At 39.7% G+C, this 20,383-nt stretch overlaps 1 protein-coding gene across 1 annotated transcript in view; it reads right to left on the minus strand.

The window, feature by feature from the left end:
- si:dkey-215k6.1 (transmembrane protein 132C) overlaps nt 1-20,383 on the minus strand; it is a 246,350-nt gene that overhangs the window by 20,970 nt on the left and 204,997 nt on the right. The window contains exon 6 of the mRNA XM_061038479.1: nt 19,917-20,060. Within this exon, the coding sequence (XP_060894462.1) occupies nt 19,917-20,060 (144 nt within the window). The remainder of the gene's footprint in view (nt 1-19,916; nt 20,061-20,383) is intronic.

The raw sequence follows: 20,383 nt of genomic DNA on the forward strand, positions 1-20,383 counted from the left end.
AGCTGCTCGGGGAGGAGCATTTTCCACAACCGGTGAAAGTGGACCGGGCGCACAGCTCTCTCCAACTGAAACCAGCCGCGGCCGCCAAGCCGCGTACGATATTAGCCCGCATCCATCACTTCCAAGTGAAAGAGCTGATCCTGCGTCAGGGCAGACAACAGCCCATGGAGTACAAAGGTAGCAAAATCTTGATCTTCCCGGATTACACCAGCGAGGTGATGACTTGAACGCCGGGCATTCCGAGACGTAATGCAGATCTTACGGGACGGAGGCATCAAGCACACCCTGCGCTACCCGGCAAGACTCCATATCTACCAGCGAGATGGTGAAGCACCAAAGGTCTTCGATGACCCAAAAGAGGCGAAGCGCTTCGCGGAAAGGAATAACGCACGCGAGAGGGGGAGTAGTAATATACTCCACACGATACCATTTTTTTTTTCCAGTTTAACATGACTGTTCATGTGTGTGGGCAAGGTGAGAGAACTGCATTCTAAATGAACTGTAATACACACTGCGTTGGAATCTGTTAATGCCTTGTACACTTGTTGCTGCAGTGATCCGCAGCTGTTGTTTAACTGTCTGCTAAGATTCCGTCGTTGGTCACTTCCACCATTATTTTCTTACATTATGTGGTTCTGGATAATACTGTTCTTTATAAGCTTGTCGCAGGGAGGGGACGTTGATGTATTGTAGATTTATGTCCGGCAGCTCCTTCTCTGATAGAAACGGGATTTCACATGTCAGGTTCAGGGAGACACATAAGGTGGGGGGTGGGGGTTGGGTTGGGGGGGGGGGGGGTTATTTGTTCTTTGTTTTTTGTTTTTCTTGGCTCAGACATGTTTGTACTGCTTGTTTCCCTATGCTGTGCTCACGCAATACTGCCAGTCACCTTACAGTGTTTATTGTGTCAGACTTCAGATTTTATAGCTTGTCTTTTATCTTCTCATGCAGAGATCTCCTGGTGGAACACAGGGAGGTAGAAATATTTCAATAGTCTCATGGAATGTTAGGGGACTTGGCCACACTGTCAAGAGAGAAAAAGTCTTTAGGCATCTCAAATCTCTGTCTGCAGATGTTATTCTCTTGCAGGAAACACATATTAAGGCAACTGAACAGCGACGACTGAGGTGCAGCGGGATCTCACAGGTTTATCAATCACCTTTTACCTCCCATGCCCGTGGGGTGGCCATACTCTTTAGGAAAAATATTCCATTTCAACTCACTTCCTTGGTTACTGACCCCTGTGGCAGGTATGTAATGGTCTCTGGTACTATTAACTCATTCCCACTAACCTTCCTTAATATCTACGGTCCAAACACGGATGAACCAAATTTTTTAAAGAAAATCTTTGACCTGCTACCCGACATTAGCAATTAAAATATTATAATTGGTGGTGATTTAAACTGTTATTTAGATCCCTATTTGGATAGACTGTTCACATGTCCCCCTCCTAATATTACATCGGTGCAGGTTTTAAACAACCTTCTCAGGTCCAGAAACTTAGTGGACATCTGGAGAGTTCAACATCCCACCGATAAAGAATATTCATACTACTCCCACGTTCACAAATCTTACAGCTTGAGATTGAGAACACTCTCCCTGCCTTAGAGACAGCATACCAGGCTTCTAAATCTTTGGATGTTTACAGGGAGATATTGAAGCTTAAATATGAGTACAATAGCGCCCTAGATTGTCAAATAAACACCCTTCTCCTGAAGTTAAGACAAAAACAATTTGAACTTGGGGACAAACCTGGGAGACTCCTGGCACAGCAGCTCAGAGGCGCCCAAGCGTCGAGGGCAATCCATTGTATTAAATCCAAGGTGGGCACCCTGCTTACTGACCCCAAAGAAATAAACAACCGTTTTCAAGAATTTTACAGCGAACTGTATTCTTCTAAACATAATGTAATTCACTCTGACCTCAGTGACTTTTTTGATTCTATAACTATGCCTTTGCTAAGTGATAATGCCAGGGGTGAAATCGACTCTGACTTCACACAAGAAGAAATTAATTCAGCCATAAAATCCTTTCCTTCCTTCCTTTCCTACTACTGGGCTACTTTTTTTTTCAGTCCAAAAATAAAGAGAGTTATGAAGTTAAATGTATTGGAACAGACAATATGCGGAAGCTGTGGTACTTGATGTGATTCATTTAATGAAGGGATAATAAAAGCCATTACTATATAGCTGGTGGGGTGGGGGTGGGGGTGGGGGGGGCACAGATTTAACCTTTTTAATACTTAGAAAGAAGAAAAGGATGCATCCATACAGCCATTGAAAATGGCAGCTATCACAAAAAAAGAGAAACACACACTGACAGACACAAAAATGCAAAACTAGAAATAGACACACACACTCTAAGAACAAGTGTATTGGTGTTTGTGCAAGTAAACAGCTGAGTTGGAAGTTTAAGGACACTGAAGAATGGATTTAATCTCTCTGTTTCCAAGAAGCACAAACACACACACACACACACACACACACACACACACAAGCAGGAGGGGAAACTAGAGGGAAAGTAAAGCGAGAGAAAAACCTAAAGAGACAGAGGTAAAAAAGGAGCAAAGGAAAAAAATCGGAAAGAGAGTAAAAGTGTAGATCTCAGCAGTTAGGACTTGTTGAAAACACAGAGGGCAGAAAAAAACTGTCTTCACCTTCATCAAATAACACGAAACTACAACCACAACAATTGTCGGAACCCTCCAAAGACCACTGTTGGAAACTTTCCTAACTCCTCAGCAGCAGCAGCGCAGACTGGATTCTTTGAAGGATGTTTTGTGAGAAAGTAGTTCCTAAACCTTTTTCACATTTTCTTTGCCTCTAAAAGCAGAGACACAAAGAGTGTCACACGCATACTCACAAACAAGCCAATAGAAAAAAAACATTTTTTCCCCTGAGAAAATCTCACAGTTTTTTTTTTCATGTAAAAAAGGTGGTGAATGTTTTGTAACAGCTTCTCTCGAGTGTCTGATGCTCTCATACTTTCTTATTATTGTATGAAAACAACCTATATGCTAACAATATGTGCTACGGGTTGCAACAGATGCTCAGACTCCTTCATTAGTGTAGCAGATTCACAGCAATTTTGACAGCCAACATTTTAAATCTGTGCGATAGAATTCATCTGTAGTGTACGTGTTAAACCGTCTACAGTTAAAGTGGGACATTATGCATGCGGGAACCTCTGACCCACAGACCTCAGGCTTGTTCCCGACTAAACGTTTTATTCTGGGAATTTCTGAAAAGGTTAATTGATGGTCATATCTCCATGATGTGCATGAACGTGAAGCCTTTGTTACAACTGTGCTGTGTCAAACCACCTGCTGCTCTTATCGTCCTCCCCCAGAGGATCCTCTGCTTTTTCTTTGAGTATCAGACCTTAAAAGCACAAGTGCTGTTGGTTTAGAGGCACCTGCGGCTCATGTTATTTCATACTAATCTGTTTCTACTTGTTACCACCCAGGCATTTATAATTACTTTTAAAATATAGTTTTCAGACATCCCTGGTGACTTCTTTTTACTTACAAACTGATTAAATGCCCTTTTTCCTGTGATTGTGAGAAACACTCTGGGAGCTGACTTTGACTGACCACTTCCACCAGTTCACACACATTTGGTCTGCAAGCATAAGCTGTCCTTAAGAAGATGGTGATGAAGTACACACGATTCTACAGACCATTTTTGTGTTTGAACGCATTGGTGACTTGTTTTGTGTTCACGTCAGAAAGTTATGGACCATCTGGACGCCTTCTCTAAATATTTGAAATGTTAAATTGTTAAATTGAAAGATAAATTGTCTAACAGTGACAAGCTAAACCCTTAGCAATGGGGTTAGGTTTCCCGACCCATACTCACTATCGACTCTGTGGGTCAAGGTACCAACTATGGCCTAAGCAACAGTGGCCGCACATCTTCATATACCTAGTGAAGAAACCCAGCGTCTATACTTAAGGCATACAATTCTCTCGATACATATAAATTTGTAATTGGCTGTTATGTCCAGGACATTCAACACTGACATTTTTCAGAGGGTTTTTGTGTATGCCATTGGCAAGACATAAAGAGCAGCTTTAGATGTTGAATAGACGTCTGTGTTTTGCTTTAAAAGGGGAATTTAACACAACACATTTTCCCTTATACCATGACTCAAAAAAACAAAAAAAAACTGATTAAACGCCCTTCCTCCTTACAAACAAACTTTGGATACGTTTGTATTAGTTGTATATGATTGTGAGCATTTGTTGGAATAATATGTAACATTATAGAAAAAAAGTGAGAACGGGGTAGGGATTGTCCAATTATTGGTTCGAAATAAATAATTCACCCTTTCATTCATTCACTTTCTCTGTGAGTGGAGTTGTGCAAAAACAGGGGAGAGGGCCTCAAAGAAGACTGATGAAGGCTGAGCTAATGGAAGTCTAAGTTCAAATGTGGGCAGGCTTAAATCAATCAATATAAAAACACACAAAGCTCAGGCAACGCTAGAAAACATTACATTACTTTTTTAATTTTGCATAAAAACAAAGAACATTTCAAGCTAGTGCCTTAACAAACAGGACAAAGTGAAAGTGAATCAGGTCTATATCATGGAAGGAGTTGCAGGTTTATACACCTGCTGGATTTAAGTATTTGAACTATGTGCTCCAGATGTTTATCCTCCAGATGTTGCTAAGCTCTCTTAAAAAAATCAAACCTATACCAAGAGAAAGAAAAACTAACTAACAATAACAAAAAAAACTTAGACTTTTTTGACTCTTTTTACGTGAGGTGTTGCATAAACTAATTCACAGACTATGGAATGAGTTTCATCTTTTTACACTTCTTTTTAACTTGACTCCTCTTCACTTCCTCAAAACCTCCTCAGGAGTCCCGAAACTCAACCACCCACTCACCCCCATTTACAGACGATATCCCCGAGCTGAGTCATTTATTTGAATACATATTCATCTTCCCTCAAGCTAAGTGATCAGTCTAGATTTTCTGTTTTTTTCTCTCCCCTTTTCAGGTTTTCCTATTAGTCTCACAGATGTATATTTTCTCCCTGCAACACAATCCATCCATCTCGCTTGCTCTCTGATTTCCTCTTCCAGTCTTTTTTCTCTGTTTGTTTCACACTCTCCCTCCTTCCCTCTCTGCCCATTTCTCTTGTTCTCAGCCTCGGGCAATCCAATCCATCTGACTTTAAGAATCATATCATCCAATAAGGACCCACTCGGTAGACAGGGGCGGGCCCTGAGGGACAGACTAACCAACTCTCTGATGGGATTAGACTTCCCACCTGTCCATCATTTAAGGAAACCCACAATGGGCCAATCGCCTCTGCACATAGTTTCATATGGCTGTCACTTAGGTAAGAGATTTTTTTTTTGGCAAGCACACGCACACACACACACACACACACACACACACACACACACACACACACACACACACACACACACACACACACACACACACAATGCACCCGTTAGCAGCCTGTAGGGCCCATACATTACTTGGATTTGGCTGGGATAATAGACAGCTGATCGAGAAAGCGGTTGGAGGGGACCCACACACACATTAGTAGCATATCACTGGCCTGTCATTTTGAATTTGGTAAAGGAGGGAGTAAAATGTTCTCTAATGGCTATTTGCACTCTGCTTTTATCCACAATGAAATTGTCTAATTGAGAGAGACAGAAGGACAGAGAAAGAGAGTGACAGGAGATGTATGGAAAAAAACAAGTATTGGAAAAAAAAACTGTGGGAGGAGTTAAGAGACGAAAAGTAAGAAGAGAAAGTGACTTGAAAAATTCAAAGAGAATGATAGAGTGGAAAGCATCTAAGACAAACGTGTTGGTTTAACTTGGCTTTATCATTTCAATAGGTGGTGTATTTATTTTTTTAATAAAAATAAGATTAATGGAAACATTTGAAAAGTAATTTTGCTGCTTTGAAATTAATGTCCTGTGGTTGGTCAATACATTGAGCGTAAATGGAACGGATCCAGAGAGGGAGAGGAGAGAGGGACGGATCCAGAGAGGGAGAGGAGAGGAGTCCCGCTCTGTGGATGGCAGCGGGGACAGTGGGAAGTGGCTTTTGTTGGTCTATAACACAATTTTTTACTTTTCACAACTACCTTGGCATCTGTGTGTCTTGATGCAGAACCCGTGCTGATGATGTTGCTTTCATGAAGGACAGTCATATATTGCGATAAGGCTGATATAATCTGCACAATGCTTTGTGTTTGAATTCGAATGCTTTTTTTATTTACTAAACAATAATCTTTCAAATCAGCTACACAATCATGATACATCTGCCACCCACAGCTTTTTAGCACAAGAAAGATTACAACTGGTCATACTCTATTTACAATGAAATTGTCACAGGCCATACAGCTCCCTTTTGAATCCCCTTTTCTTTGAGATGAGACAATGACAAGGTAGTTTGCAGAATCTATCTTAACTTGAAAGACTTTCTTTCTTTGACTGCCCTGTCTTTGTCAGGGAAGTCTGCCGGGCTTTAGTTAGAAGCAAGAGGGTTTCTCTGCACGGGTTAGCATTTGTGTGTAGGAGTGTGTGTGTGTGTCTGTGGTTGTGTATATGTCTTTATGTCCTGTATTTTAATGCATTCTTTTTTTTGCTCGAAAGTTCTTGCCCTTGTGTGAATTAGTATTCTTATTAGCATAGGGATATAAGTCAACACTGGCCCCAATATGTCTGTTTATGGCCCCTATTGTGGCCTAGATGTGTGTGTGTGGGCTTGTGAGCGTGTGTGTGAGTTAAGGGGTGCTTTTTTAAGTGTCCGTGTTTGCTGTTAGAGCCGCTCTTTTTGCTTGATTCTGATGGTTTTAAAAATAATTTTTGAAGAAAGAAAAAACGTATAACACAGCAGCTCTTCTCATGTGTTCGTCATTCTTCTATCCTGCATTGACATAAAAAATATCCCTCTCATGAGCTACAGCGAAGAATTAAATTAGGTAAGTTAATAAACGTAAAGGAGAACTCCATGTTCTTTACTACGTCTCATAAAGAGCTGGACTTGCCTGATTTTATGAGAAGCGGTGATAAAATTATGGAAACGTTGGCAGAAGAGGATTTTAATATTAAGCTTTACTTCCTTGTACTTCTCTGATTACAGGTGACCATGGCAACCCCTCTAAGTTAGACTGTTTTTAAGAATACTTCGACAATGATGTTGGATTTATGAATCCACTGAATACCTAAGAGCTTTTACTCAGAGCTGGATATCATGACTTGATGCTGACTGTGGCGTCTGTACTTTTGGCTGGTGCAACAAACAATATGAAAACTGTTAGAAAAAATCTTTGCAACAATTCACTATTTTAAATAAGAGAAAAATACACTAGTGTAAAGTTGTATGAAATTCTGCATTGTTACATGTGACATTATTTTGAATCTGTTGTGTGCAGCATGAAAACCTACACCATAGGTGTTGTGTTCATCAAGTCGTGACTTAGTGAACTGAGTATGTTTAGATTTTTTGTTCAACTCACACTCTAACTTCATTTTCAGTGAACGGCTTTGATCCGTATTTGCGTTTATTAAGGCGACTGTAGAAAAATCCATATCACACAGGTGGGATGTGTCAAATAGAAGGAGTGTGGCTCTCTTCATTACCCCCGAGGTTGTACAGGTAAAGCTGAGGTCGAGACATAACTCGTCATATTTTCTTGCTTTTGTTTTAGTAGTTGTGATGTCTGGTGAAGATTCAACTTTCGGTTTACCTGGAAAATCCTCTCACAAAATTTGCCATGGTTTGCTGACGGCGTGAAACTGTTTGCATTGTTTTAATTAGCCTTGCTGGCCCCCCCGCCCCCATCCCCCTAGGGGCCACAGGCCCAACTTTGGGAATCACTGCGCTTACTGTACTTGTGATTAGCGACTGGTACTGTGCCCATTATTACCCTCTCAATTTTACAGTACATAGTTTCATAACATTTACTGAGGAAGACTTAAGTGGATGTAAACACCAGCGGTGTAATGCTGGATGGGCCATACGCTCGACCTCTGTGAAAGCGGTTCAACAGCCTGGCCTTTTCTAATGTTAATGGCCCTGCAGAGGAAGCCGACGGCTGGCTGCTAACAAAAGAGCGCTGCAGAGCGAGATGCAGCAATACTGCAGACAATCCCCCCCCCCCCCCCCCGTCTTTTGCTATTTCTATGCTTTTTTCCTCCTCTGTGTTTTCACTCCTCGACTTTTTAAATAGGCTGAGAGCATGAGGAGACGTGGGAAACATGACAAAGAAGGGCAGGGGAAGAAATGGCTAGAAAGCAAGGCAATTTAGGAACTTGAAACAGCATCAAACTGCTCAGGATGCCTCCCAGAAAGGCTCCCCGGGGTGCTATTCTGGGCACGTCCGACTGGGAGGAGACCCCGGGGGCAGACCGACAACACACAGGAGAGATTATATATCCCGAGCAGCATGAGAATACCTCAGGATCCCCCAGGAGGAGCTGGAGGACATGGGTGGGGAGAGAGGACATCCCGGTTTGTCTACTTTTCCTGCTATCTCAAACTGAAATGATCGGACAACATTGATCTAATGTTTTAGGGTGGAGGGAGAAGGAAAAAATCCCTATCCAGATACTTTGTATGCCTTTAAATCAATAAGTTAATATTTGATTGCTAAAGAAGCAAAACGGTGGTATCTTGAAATAAAATCGAATAAAATAAAATGTTTCATTTTGTATGACTTCGAGTCACTTTTATCCTCTCTTTCTATCTCCATACAAGAACATTATTTTTTGTCCTATCCTGTACCCTTACCCTTATTTACTCTTATTGCCCTTATTTATTAACTGTCACTTTTACTATGTAAATTTCCTTTGTCAGTACATGTATGAGCATAAACATGTGGGCCTGCAAATGAGGTATAGGTGTTTCACTTCACAGAGGATTTGTTACACACACATGCACAGTCTGTATGAGAAAGTAGATGTCAGCATTCAAATTTTTAGTTAAAAACAAAAAACAATTACAAACCTGGAGAATAAAAAAAATATTTAGAACACAAGTTATTACAAATAACAAAAAAAAACCTTAACAATCCTTGAAGGAATCAAAATTAAGGGACAATCGGGGAAGGCTATCCAGTATAAGAGATCACTGTGTCAGATGTCCCGATCTCCTCTGGCAGATCATTTCAGAGCTTCAGATCCCTCACTACCCATCGGCCCCCTTTAGTTTTCAGAACACACAGAACGCCACTGCCCGAGGACCACAGTGTGTGTGGAAACGTATATAGTCTTCATTGGCATACATTTTCTTCCTCATGATACAAGACCGTAGATTTCTAAATGGATTCCATGTTGTATCTTCTTGGTATTTATTCAGTTGTAAAATATATCCAGGGATGTTCAGAGAAATGTAAAGTGTCACTGGTGCTTCTGAGACAAGACCCTGACATCACAGCTCTGAAAGTAACACAACTCCGGGGCTTTTACCCAGCTTTACCCAATCTGAATAAACCACCACAGTTTTAATATTTCTCGATTTAATGTGGACATATATACCTAATAGTTTTACTTACGACGATTTTAAAGGCTCCTGAAGCTTTTTTTGTTATAATAAGGTAAGTGTACTTGCCTGTGTTGGAATTCAATTTTGACGATTATAGAAGTGCTTTTTTTATTGAATCCATTTACAGCAGCGTTCTGCAACCTCACCAGAGCATCACAGCCTCCATAAACTGCTGTTACTGGACATATAATGTGTATTTATCCTGCTGGGTTTGGAATTCTTGAATCTTGAAGGTATATTAGTCTCAGTTGGAAAATGGTCTTGTCTGTGAAGATTAAAAAACAAGATTTTGGTCCCCTTTTGGGGGGCTAAAAGGAATTTTGAGTTGTTTCTTAAAAGTTCTGAGTTTAACTTGAATATTTTTAGGATAAAAGATTTGTAGATCGTTATATGATACAGTTCAGTTACATACTGAACAAATTCATGATAGCATGACTCGGGGTGTGAGAAAAAAAAAACATGCAACACTGAGCTAAATTCAGCTGGTAACAACTATCCATTCTTACAAATACAGGTCAAGCACCGGGCAGAGCAGACTGACATGCACACACGCACGCAGCAATCATGCACACTCAAACACACACACACACATCTGGGGACAGCTGTCTGTGGTGTCTGCCCATGAGTGCCAGTGATGGGCCGCTAATGCATCGCCAGGAAACAACATGGCTCCCTGAGGGCATGCAAAATGGAGTCATGGTAACAGCTGCCAAAATGTCAGGGTCATATAGATAGAAAGAGAGAGAGAGAGAGGGTGCTAATGCCAGTGGGGGGACATTAGAATGGGTAGGGGGATACTGTGGTTGCTGAAGCCCCCCCCCCCCCCGCTGGCCAGAGTTCAACACATTTACAAGTCATATTAAAAAGTCTCTGATAACAATTTTTTCATAAAGTTTCTGTTTGAGGGCTTGTGGATACATTCATCTGATTGAGTGTATTGTTCTAAATACAGGACTGTGTGCCTTTACTTTATAGTTTGAAGTTTAGAGAACATACCAGACCAAAGAAAATGAAAAAAAAAAAGAGAAAAAAGTTGCCATTTACAAAATCCAAAGCCAACAACAACCAAAACGGGCTCCTTGGAACAAAAAAAAACGCCTACAGAAAAATACTGCATATTATTATTATTACTATGATCAATTCAGGTGTACAGTATATGTGAAGAATTAATTGTAGAAGTTTGGTGGCTTGTAGGACATATACACGTTGCTTTTCATTTTGCTCTTAACCACAAAGAGCAGCAACTTACTCATTCTGAACTTGAGGAAATATGAATATTTTTCTGTGCATTAAAACTGCTTATAGGTGCAAATTCTGGTTAGACATTTTTTGTTTTTTTCTCTGCTTGTGTTGGTATTCAAACTGGTATCTTGACCTTTTGACCAACACCAAGTGTGTTTGTGTTTAGGAACAAGGTCTTGAGGTGTAACACATGGCACAACCCTACTTAAGTTATCAATACGTGTATTTTTGTGTTTTTATGCCTTTACTGCTTGTGTATTTTAGCATAGTGATTAGCAGCTAATGAGTTATTGATCGAGGCCGGTATATTTTATGGAGGTGAGAGGACAAGTGTGACACGGGGCTCATGACACCTCAGCTGTAATTCACACTCTGCTGCACACACATCCTCCCCCCCCCCCCCCCCCCCCCCCCCCCCCCTTCATATTTAACTTGTTTTTCTCTCCACTTCACTCTTGTTTCCCTTTCCACTCTTACTCTAACTTTGCTTCTCTTTTCACTTAGTTACATAAAATACTTTATTTATCTCTCTCTTTACTTTTTATCTATTTAGAATATACTTAAGTTCAAATGAACCTCTTCCATATTTTTTTCCTACCTTATAACTTTTTTATAACTCAGTTGTTCTGTATAGTTCACTTCACTCCGTTATACTCTGGTTGTATAGACCTCCTATTTTATTTGTATTTCTTATCTATTCTGTTTTTATTTTTTGTCATACCTACGGCTACTTGTCTTGTGTTGCTGCAACGTTCCCTCTGGGGATTAATAAAGTATTATCTTATCATATCTTAAACTAAATCTGTGTCATCAGCAACTTGATCCCATATCTGTATGTGTAGTGACTGAAAGAGTTGTTGCTGTTTGCCCAGGCAGTATATGTAGACATCGGCGGAGGAGACAATTTTCAGGTTCTACGAAACACACATTTACAAACACTTTCTAACATCCATTTTCAACACAAGATCTACATCAATTCTTTTTTTTTTTTTTTATCTGCGGTGCTTTCACCAAACTTTTCACAAAAAAGAGAAAAAGATTTCCATTTATTTCAATATAATTGCTTTTCCTGATGAACCATGATAGATTTGTATTCTTAACCCTCACTTTTCGACTTCAGATTTAACAACAACGTCTATTTCTTTTGCTGTAACAACTTAATCACAGAAGGTGGAAACAATCGTTTCAACTCCCCCCCCCCCACCCCATCCAAGGTCGCAGCTCTCAGAGAAATCTATCTTTGGCTGCTGCTAATGGTCCAGTGTGATGTTGTGCACCTCAAATTGCTGGCTATTTCCTAAGCCTGTTACTGCTAAATGGAAAAATGTGTGAGTTTGGATTGTTGTTTATGCTTGTGTGTGTGTACGCGTTTGTGTGTTACAGTGTGTCTATGACCTTTGTCTTTAATCCACTTTACCTTTCATTTCCTTTCTAAGTTCTCAAATGACCCCGAGCACCTGGATAGAATCCTAGTCCCTCTCCTCCTCTACCTTGTCCTCTTTTTGTCACCTCCTCTTTTCTCTTTTCAATCCCTGACAATTTTGTCACATGTAACCAAAACTCGTATTGAATGAAGCCATTCAAGCGATTGATAAAAAAAAAGGAACATGAAAAAAAGTATTTGTGGAATTAAGAGATATATTTTCGTTATTTTCCCAATTTCGAGTGAGGTCAGAGATCAGATTCAAATGAGAGGCCAGCACAAAAATAAAGATTCTATGTCTTGTTTCAGGATAGATTTTGAACAGCTTTTCAACTGTTGCTGAAATCTTTCCAGTCACCACAATTTTAGAGTCATTATCATTTTTACAGTAAATTTGTGCTGTAAAATGTGCCCCTCAGTAATCAGTAACAGTCTGGTTGCCACCGACTGTTAAGAAGGTTAATAAAGGAAGAATTGATTTATGAAAAGCAATTAAATATACAACTCAGTCGACACAGTTATTCTAATCAATTCCATAATGCCATGATTGCATATTGTTGTGTGCAAACACAAAACCACCAACAGAATTACACAGGACTACTAAGTGCCTCCAGTTAAAATTAAATAACAAGAAAAAAAGAATGATCCTTTATTCTTTTCATTCATAAGAAAAACAAAGCCTGGATAGGTGGCCTTAATTAAAAAAGACATACTGCAAAAAGAGGATTTGTTTTTACTGGACAGAATAGATTTATATAGGCTACCCCATATATTTACACTAATCATACAGTTTAAACACAGAATATTCAAAATGATCATATTCAATTCTAATGATCTATGATATGATATATGCTGAGAATGACTGAGAATCTCATTTAGGAAAAAAGGAAATTAAAATACTCTAAAAACCTCCAGAATGTGGTTTGAGCCATCACTGTTGATTTAGTGTTTTTTATTTTACTTACCCGTTGTATGCATATGTAGCATTATGTACCTCCTATAGTGACTCAGTGCTTTACTGATATTCTCTCTCCTCACCTGTCTCCCTCTCTCACCTCCTCCACACCCCCGTATCTCTTTTATATTCAGCTGCAGTGACGGCATGTAGGCTCACCTTCTTGAAAAAATTGTCCTTCTCTGTTTTAAAACCTGATGTGCTCTAACACCTCCATCGACAAGAATAGCTTCGCGACCTTCAGAAACCTGCATCCAATTGATTGATGTCCACTTACCTCAAACTATGATGAAGCACTTCCTTTAACAGTCAGTAAAAAAGTCTCTCACACTTCAATCTCAACTCGAACCGAAGTAAACAAAATCAAACTCAAAGTGATGAGAAAGTTGAAGCTATTAAGTGTGACAAATGGGATGGTTAATGTGCTAATCAGTTAACATACACGTGCTAAAAGATGAGCACATCCTAATAACTAAAAAAGTTCCTAATTAGGATGTTAACAAAGTCAAGAACACACATTTAAAATGAATTTCAGATTTTAAAATCACAATTCTCATCAAATATCCCTTAATGTGCTGACAAAAGCTATAACATAAGGATACACAAATAGCTACTGTAAGTGAAAACACATAGCACCTCTCAAAGGACAGAAATGTGTGTGTGTGTGTGTGTGTGTGTGTGTGTGTGTGTGTGTGTGTGTGTGTGTGTGTGTGTGTGTGTGTGCGTGTGTGCGCACATGTGTGTGTGTGCATGCATGTTGGAACACGTAGGCGCGTGTCAAACTGCGCCAGTGGTTCATTAAATAGCCCAGAGATCAATTCTTAATCTCGTTTGTATCCATCCTAACACATGCAGGAACACACACTAATTTTACCTCAAACATGCATTTAGTCACACACACACACACACACACACACACACACACACACACACACACACACACACACACACTCTTCTCCATCGCTGCCGAGCCTTTTTGTCTTCCACTTTGTCAAATTCAATTATGAATGACATCACTAAAGGAATCTCCACATGAACCAATTACAGCTCAAATCCCCTGGGTGGGTGGGTAACATGATCTCTGTGGTGTGCGTGGGTGCGTGGGTGTATGTTTAAAGATTACTTTGAAACATGTGTGTGAGATGGTGTGTCTATATAATGTATGGAGGAGAAACAGGACAATTGCGTGTATTGGTTTTTGGTTTGCAGGTTGTTACAGCAAGGTACTGGCCAGAAATGCATCGAGGCACGTACATGTGTGTCTCTGTCTCTGTCTCTCTTTATATTGTGCATATAAGTGTAAGTCAACTGATATTTGGCTTAATCATGGCTGTCTCTTCACTGTTGGTGCGCCTCTGACGCTTTTAGTTCTTTGATTATATGATTTCTGATGCATGGTTAAAAAAAGACCTTTTCTTGTTTTTGTTGACAAAAGTTTCTGACAGCTTTTAGTTAACCGTTGGTAGTTGGCTAATAAGGTCAAAGTTAGCTAGCTTGAGTTGAAGTCAGGACGGTGACTAAATTACGGTGGCCGAGAAGTGCAAATACGCTGCAAGAGCCCAAAAGTTTTCCATTAGAAGAAACAGGACGATATATATTAAAAGTGATGCATATTTAAAAGGACGTGCCAAAGTCAAAAATAAATGCTACAGGTGCTGGAAAAACATTAAAGTTATTCCCCCTCTTCTTACTCTTTTCACTTCTTTTCCTCCATCTCTAATTTATTTATTTTACCTCTATTCATCTCTAGTTTTTGTCCCTTTTCCTCCCCAGTTCTTTCATTTGATCTCCTCTCGTCTCCTCATCGATCCGTTCGTCATCTTCTAATCCTCCCCCTCATCCACCCCCACCCCCCCCTTGCTTTGTCAGAAAGCGGGCTGCGTGAGGTCAGGATAATGCTACTAATTTGTGTGTATGCGTGTGCTTGTCCCCTATCCGTCCCCTACTAGCTCTGACACGGCTAACCTACACATACTGCTGTGTCAACAACAACAGCAGCACATACACATACTCACATCGCAAATCACAGCATCTCAGAGGACCTTAACAAGATAGTTTGCACTGACAGGGAACGAGAGGAGGGAGAGGGGGGCTGAAAGTTATTATCTATGTAGTACATCACCGCTGCTGTTTATGTTGATATCAGGGGATAAATGGGCTAAAGTGAACAACACAAGCTTCATAGCACTACATTAGCACTCTGTAGCTGGTGACAGCTTTAGCCGGTCATTTCAGCCATACGTTCATTAGCAGGGCAGGGAAAGCACTGTTCAATTCCCCCTGCAAACATTTATCCACCATGAGTAATTAAACAAAAGGCTGGTTAATGGAATGTGATGTGAAACCAAATGAAGAGTCTAATCCTCCGCTGACTACAGCTTGTTACTGCTAGCAGCAAAAAACCTAGGGAGGCATTTTTCCCTCCAACAGTTTATTTCTCATTCTTACGAGCTTCAGCATGAATCTGAAGTGGAGCAGTTGCTCAACAAACCTGCAGTAAAAAAAGTGGACCGCTATAGTTAAAACAATTCCTGAGGAAATTACAGTCATTCTTTGATTTATTCATCCGTTTTCTCGGCTGGCTTAATGCTTTCTATTACTGCACCAGCCTGGAACCTATAAAGGAAATGTAAAAGCTAATATAGAGGTGAGTATCTTGTAATTTCTTGGGCTGGTCTCTTCTTCAGTATTATGTTGCTCTGCTGAGAATTGATTTTTCATTTTTTTAGGCACTGCTGTGTTTGATGACTGTAGTTCAAACATCATTAATGCTTTAAGAATGCCTTACAATTTCAGCAAATGCCACTGGGAAATGATGGAAATGTAAACCATAAATTGTGCGTCTTGTCTTGAGCTACAGCTTACAAGACTGTTATCAAGGGCTAAAATCATGTGATATTACAGAGAGGACTAAAAAAAAAAAAAAAGCAAGGTGTTTGCACAGGAGGAGGTTGGGGTGGCAAGTGGTCCAAAAAACGTCTAAAAATTTAGTCTGCTGTCTTATTTTCCAATTTCACATCCCAACAATAACCTTGTTTTTAGGGGCATTATCTCATTCCTGCAATAATGAGCCTGTCTTTCATTGTAACCATGACAATTAAGTACCACTTACATTGACAAGGAACTTCTTTCAACCCAAAAGGTGATCTTTGGGCCTAACGACTGGGACTAATATGGACAATTGGAAGCCATTATTTGGTTCATTGTTTGTCCTGATGATGTTTAAACAATTGGATAGATGGGGGTTAGGATAAAATTACAAATTTGTGACAAGTGAATGCCAGCGATGTGTAAATGGATAGTACTAATGGCCAAATGGGCACTTTACATATCAGCCTCTTCCACCAGTGCGCAAATGTAGTATGAACTTGTCAATGTGCCATGTAGTGTAAAAGAACATTGAGTAGTCAAAAGACGAGAAAATGGCTGTCAAGGTCCACTTACCATTTACTAAACAGAAAGCTGCCAGGAAGGGCTTAAATCAGACAAAGACTCTATGTGACAATTCAACTTATATTTACTAATCAAAATGAGAAAATTGAGAATGTTACCATAGTTTATAAGAGTTACTGCACATTATAAGTTTAGACTGTAAGAATAGCATACAGTATGATAACAGTGTATTTATCATGAACTTGACCTGTGAAAAAGCTGCTGTATCTTATAAATGAGAGTAGCTTTGCATTAACTAGTTTTGATTTTGTGTTTAGCTGTGCTATAAGATTTGGAAACTGCACCATATTGTGACTGTCAGTACGGACAAAGGGGGCCTGTGAGGGAGAGCAGCCTTACAGCCTCAGCTCAGGGCACATAAACCCTGCGTGTTTTCTGTGCAGGCTCTTTGGATTGCACTTTACAGCTGTCAGTGACTCAGTGACAGCTACAGCTACCTGGAGCTGTACCCCATGGGTGCCATTCTCAAACAGCTGTCTGTGTTAAATCTCCTTATCCTTGTGTGTATGTGTGTGCTTGTGTTTAGGTGTGTGTGTGTGTATGTGTGTGCTTGTGTTTAGGTGTGTGTGTGTGTGTGTGTGTGTGTGTGTGTGTGTGTGTGTGTGTGCATGTGTATGTGTGTGTAAGGAAAAGGACAGATAGGGAATATCTGTCAGATCATATGTCAACAAAAACACAACAGTTTGCAGACGGTCATCACAGACAAACTCTCTTTGACAAACACAATCGGCACAAGGGAGGGCTTAAAGTTTCTAAATAGTTAATCCTAATACAGGGATGATTTTTAAGTGTCTTCTCTCTGCTGTGTTATATTAATAGGTGTCATAAAAATAGAACATGTATATATATATATATATATGTTTTATCCAAATGTGGTGATTTTGCTTCCCCCGTTTCTAAATTGGTGAAAATGTGATTGTAGTATCAACAATTTGTAAAGCAGAAATGTGATGGATTCAGTTGTTCATGTACCAGTTCTGTCTGTCAACTTCAATTTAATTAACTTAAAAAAGCTGGCATAAATAACATGCTGTGTAGATAGATATTGGGTGTGTTTAAGTAATTCATGGGATCTTTTTTTTTAACCTGCAATCCCAGGGTTCAGCTTCAGTTCAGCAGGGAAGGACAGCAGTTTCCTATTTATTCTTGTAATATGTGTCCACCCCTGCACCTGCACTGTTTGCAGGGGAAATGGTTTATTCTACAGCAAACTACGATTCATCTTTTATTTCTGTGTAATTTTAAACAGCTTACTGTTTTAAAATGAAGCTTATATGTTCTGTTCTAGTTTATTTTTATTGTCTAAAGTTAGAATTTCTTTATAGTTTCATTAGTTATGTTTGTCTGTTAAGGTTTAAAAATTATTAATTGTCAACTAAACATGAATGTTAATATTTCTTCTTCTTCTTCTTCTTTCCATTGACAAAAAAACGTAGAAAATCATAAAAAATGAACGTACACACACCCACAAAGAACACACGTGCGTATGTGGAACACAAACAAACGTACGTACGTTCACAAGTGGGCACCATTAACCTACATCCTTTCATACACTTTCCTTTCCCCCCTGTACAGGGGGACACACACAACTACAAATACACACGCACGCACACACACACATACACACACACACACACACACACACACACACACACACACACACACACATAGCGCTCTAACATTACATCTATCTGAAAGAGTTCCTTCCATTTTCACTGTGTTGTTATTGATCGTACTTAAACAGCACCACTCCTGTCGGCTTGTACCAGGAAATTGGCTTCATATTGAAACTGTCACACTACGAGTGTGTTTCATTTTCAGGCCCGAGGGCACGGGGAACGGAGCATGAGAGGAATCAATCTTCAGTTCCTGACACTGGCTTGTTTGCTGTAAAGGTATTTTTTGTTATTATTTCTTGATGATTAATTTTGTTTGTTTGGTTTGGTGGCGGAGTGGCTCAGCACTCGAGACTCAGACTGTCCTTTCCAGGTGTCATGTCTGCTTGAGAGTCCTGCAGAGAGACACTGGGCCTCTGCCAGTTCCAGCTGGCCCTGACCTATGATCTCTGAGGGGATTAAGTGTAAAAGCAAGGACTGATTACTAAGTGAAAAAAGCGAGAGTGATGTCTTACATCACAGTCTATATAGTAAGGTTTTGTACACATTCCCTTTAACCTTGATTTCATCAAAGAAAAAAATAGATTTATTACAGGAAGAGCAAGTTCATCTTCTTTTTACTTTAAGAGGAACAGTAAAGTGTTTCAGTAATCTCCTCAGTGACAAGGTCAATAAGATGTGTGAAAATTGTGATTTATTTAAGCGCCTGTGGAAAGATTTTACCTGGTTATGACCAAAAGAAGGAAACAATATCAACAGCAGAATATTACTTGTTACGGCTTATATAAAATAGATTAACTGCACACTGCCAAAACAGCCCTGTTTTCTTTTCAAAGATCAAAGATTTACAGGAAGTTTTGCTGATGATTTTAGAACGTCACAATCTGTGGGTGGTAGCTCTCTGTGAATCTGAGCAAAGAAAGAGCAGGGCAGAAAGAGACATCAAGCGAGAATCAAAGAAACCCTTTCAAATTAAAATTCATTTCAAAAGACGGCATTGAGTCTAAGACACCTTAATTAAAGCCAAACTTTGATTACAAGAAAAAGAGTTCTCATCTGAACATGATAGCCTTCATTCATATCTTTTAATCTGTGCAACCTTGGACTAGACCATTTGTCTCAATAGACATGACCTTCAAACAACAATTCCTTCAGACGGGGCTAAGCTGAACCTTTGCTTTATTAATTAAACAGTGAGGGAGATTTTTAGGAGGCCACATCTGTTTAACTGCTGTACTGCACACAACAGACTCACCTTTGCTCCTTCTTACAGCTCAAATAAAGGAAACACACGTGTTGCTTTTTCTGAATTAGTAAGAGCAGTCATTTCCAGCTATTTTCATTTGACATTCAGAAAAAACTGGATATGTGATTAAAAAAAAGAGTTACCCTGTTCTCTTTATGTTCTCTAAGTTCAATCGTGAAGCAAAACACCAACTGGTTTACCAGATACAACTGAACCATCTTTCCCTAGGATTCTCTGTATGGATGTTACTTTTTGTTTGTAACTAAGCATGCAGGAAGGAGATCATTGGCAGCTGTTTGTTAGTTTGTGTAAGTGTGTGTGTGTGTGTGTGTGTGTGTGTGTGTGTGTGTGTGTGTGTGTGTGTGTGTGTGTGTGTGTGTGTGTAGAAAAATAAATAGAATTCATTGATAAATCCTACATTTACATAATACCCTGTATGTGTACTTGTAATGCATACCTTGACCACGTCCACATCTGTCGAGGTGCAGGTGACAGGGTCGTCCACCTCCCTCACCTGCCCGTCAGTTTCCACGGTAACCAGTTTGATTGGCATTGCAACACGCCGACCTGTAAGTATGGCGGTGTTCACTACCTCTGTGTCCTACAGAGAGAAAAAGAAGAAAGACATTTTTTTTTTAAATAAAAATAAGAATCTCAACAATTATTTCTCCTTCTTTCCACTCCATTCAAATATATCATTTTAGCAGCTTTGGGCACATACAGCCCTAAATGGGAATTCATTATTTAAAGTTTTGGAAGCAAGTAAAAGCAGTTGTTTGTGTTATGCAAGAATAAAAGAAGAATAAAAGATGTTGAATACAGTCAGATATTGTCATTCCAATCAGAGAATGTTATGCTGAGTAACACTTAATCATCGTTTTGATGAACACGTTTTAATTTTAGAGTATCTCCACCCAAAGTGAC

Source organism: Labrus mixtus, chromosome 5 (genome assembly GCF_963584025.1).
Source record: "Labrus mixtus chromosome 5, fLabMix1.1, whole genome shotgun sequence".
NCBI lineage: Eukaryota > Metazoa > Chordata > Actinopteri > Labriformes > Labridae > Labrus > Labrus mixtus.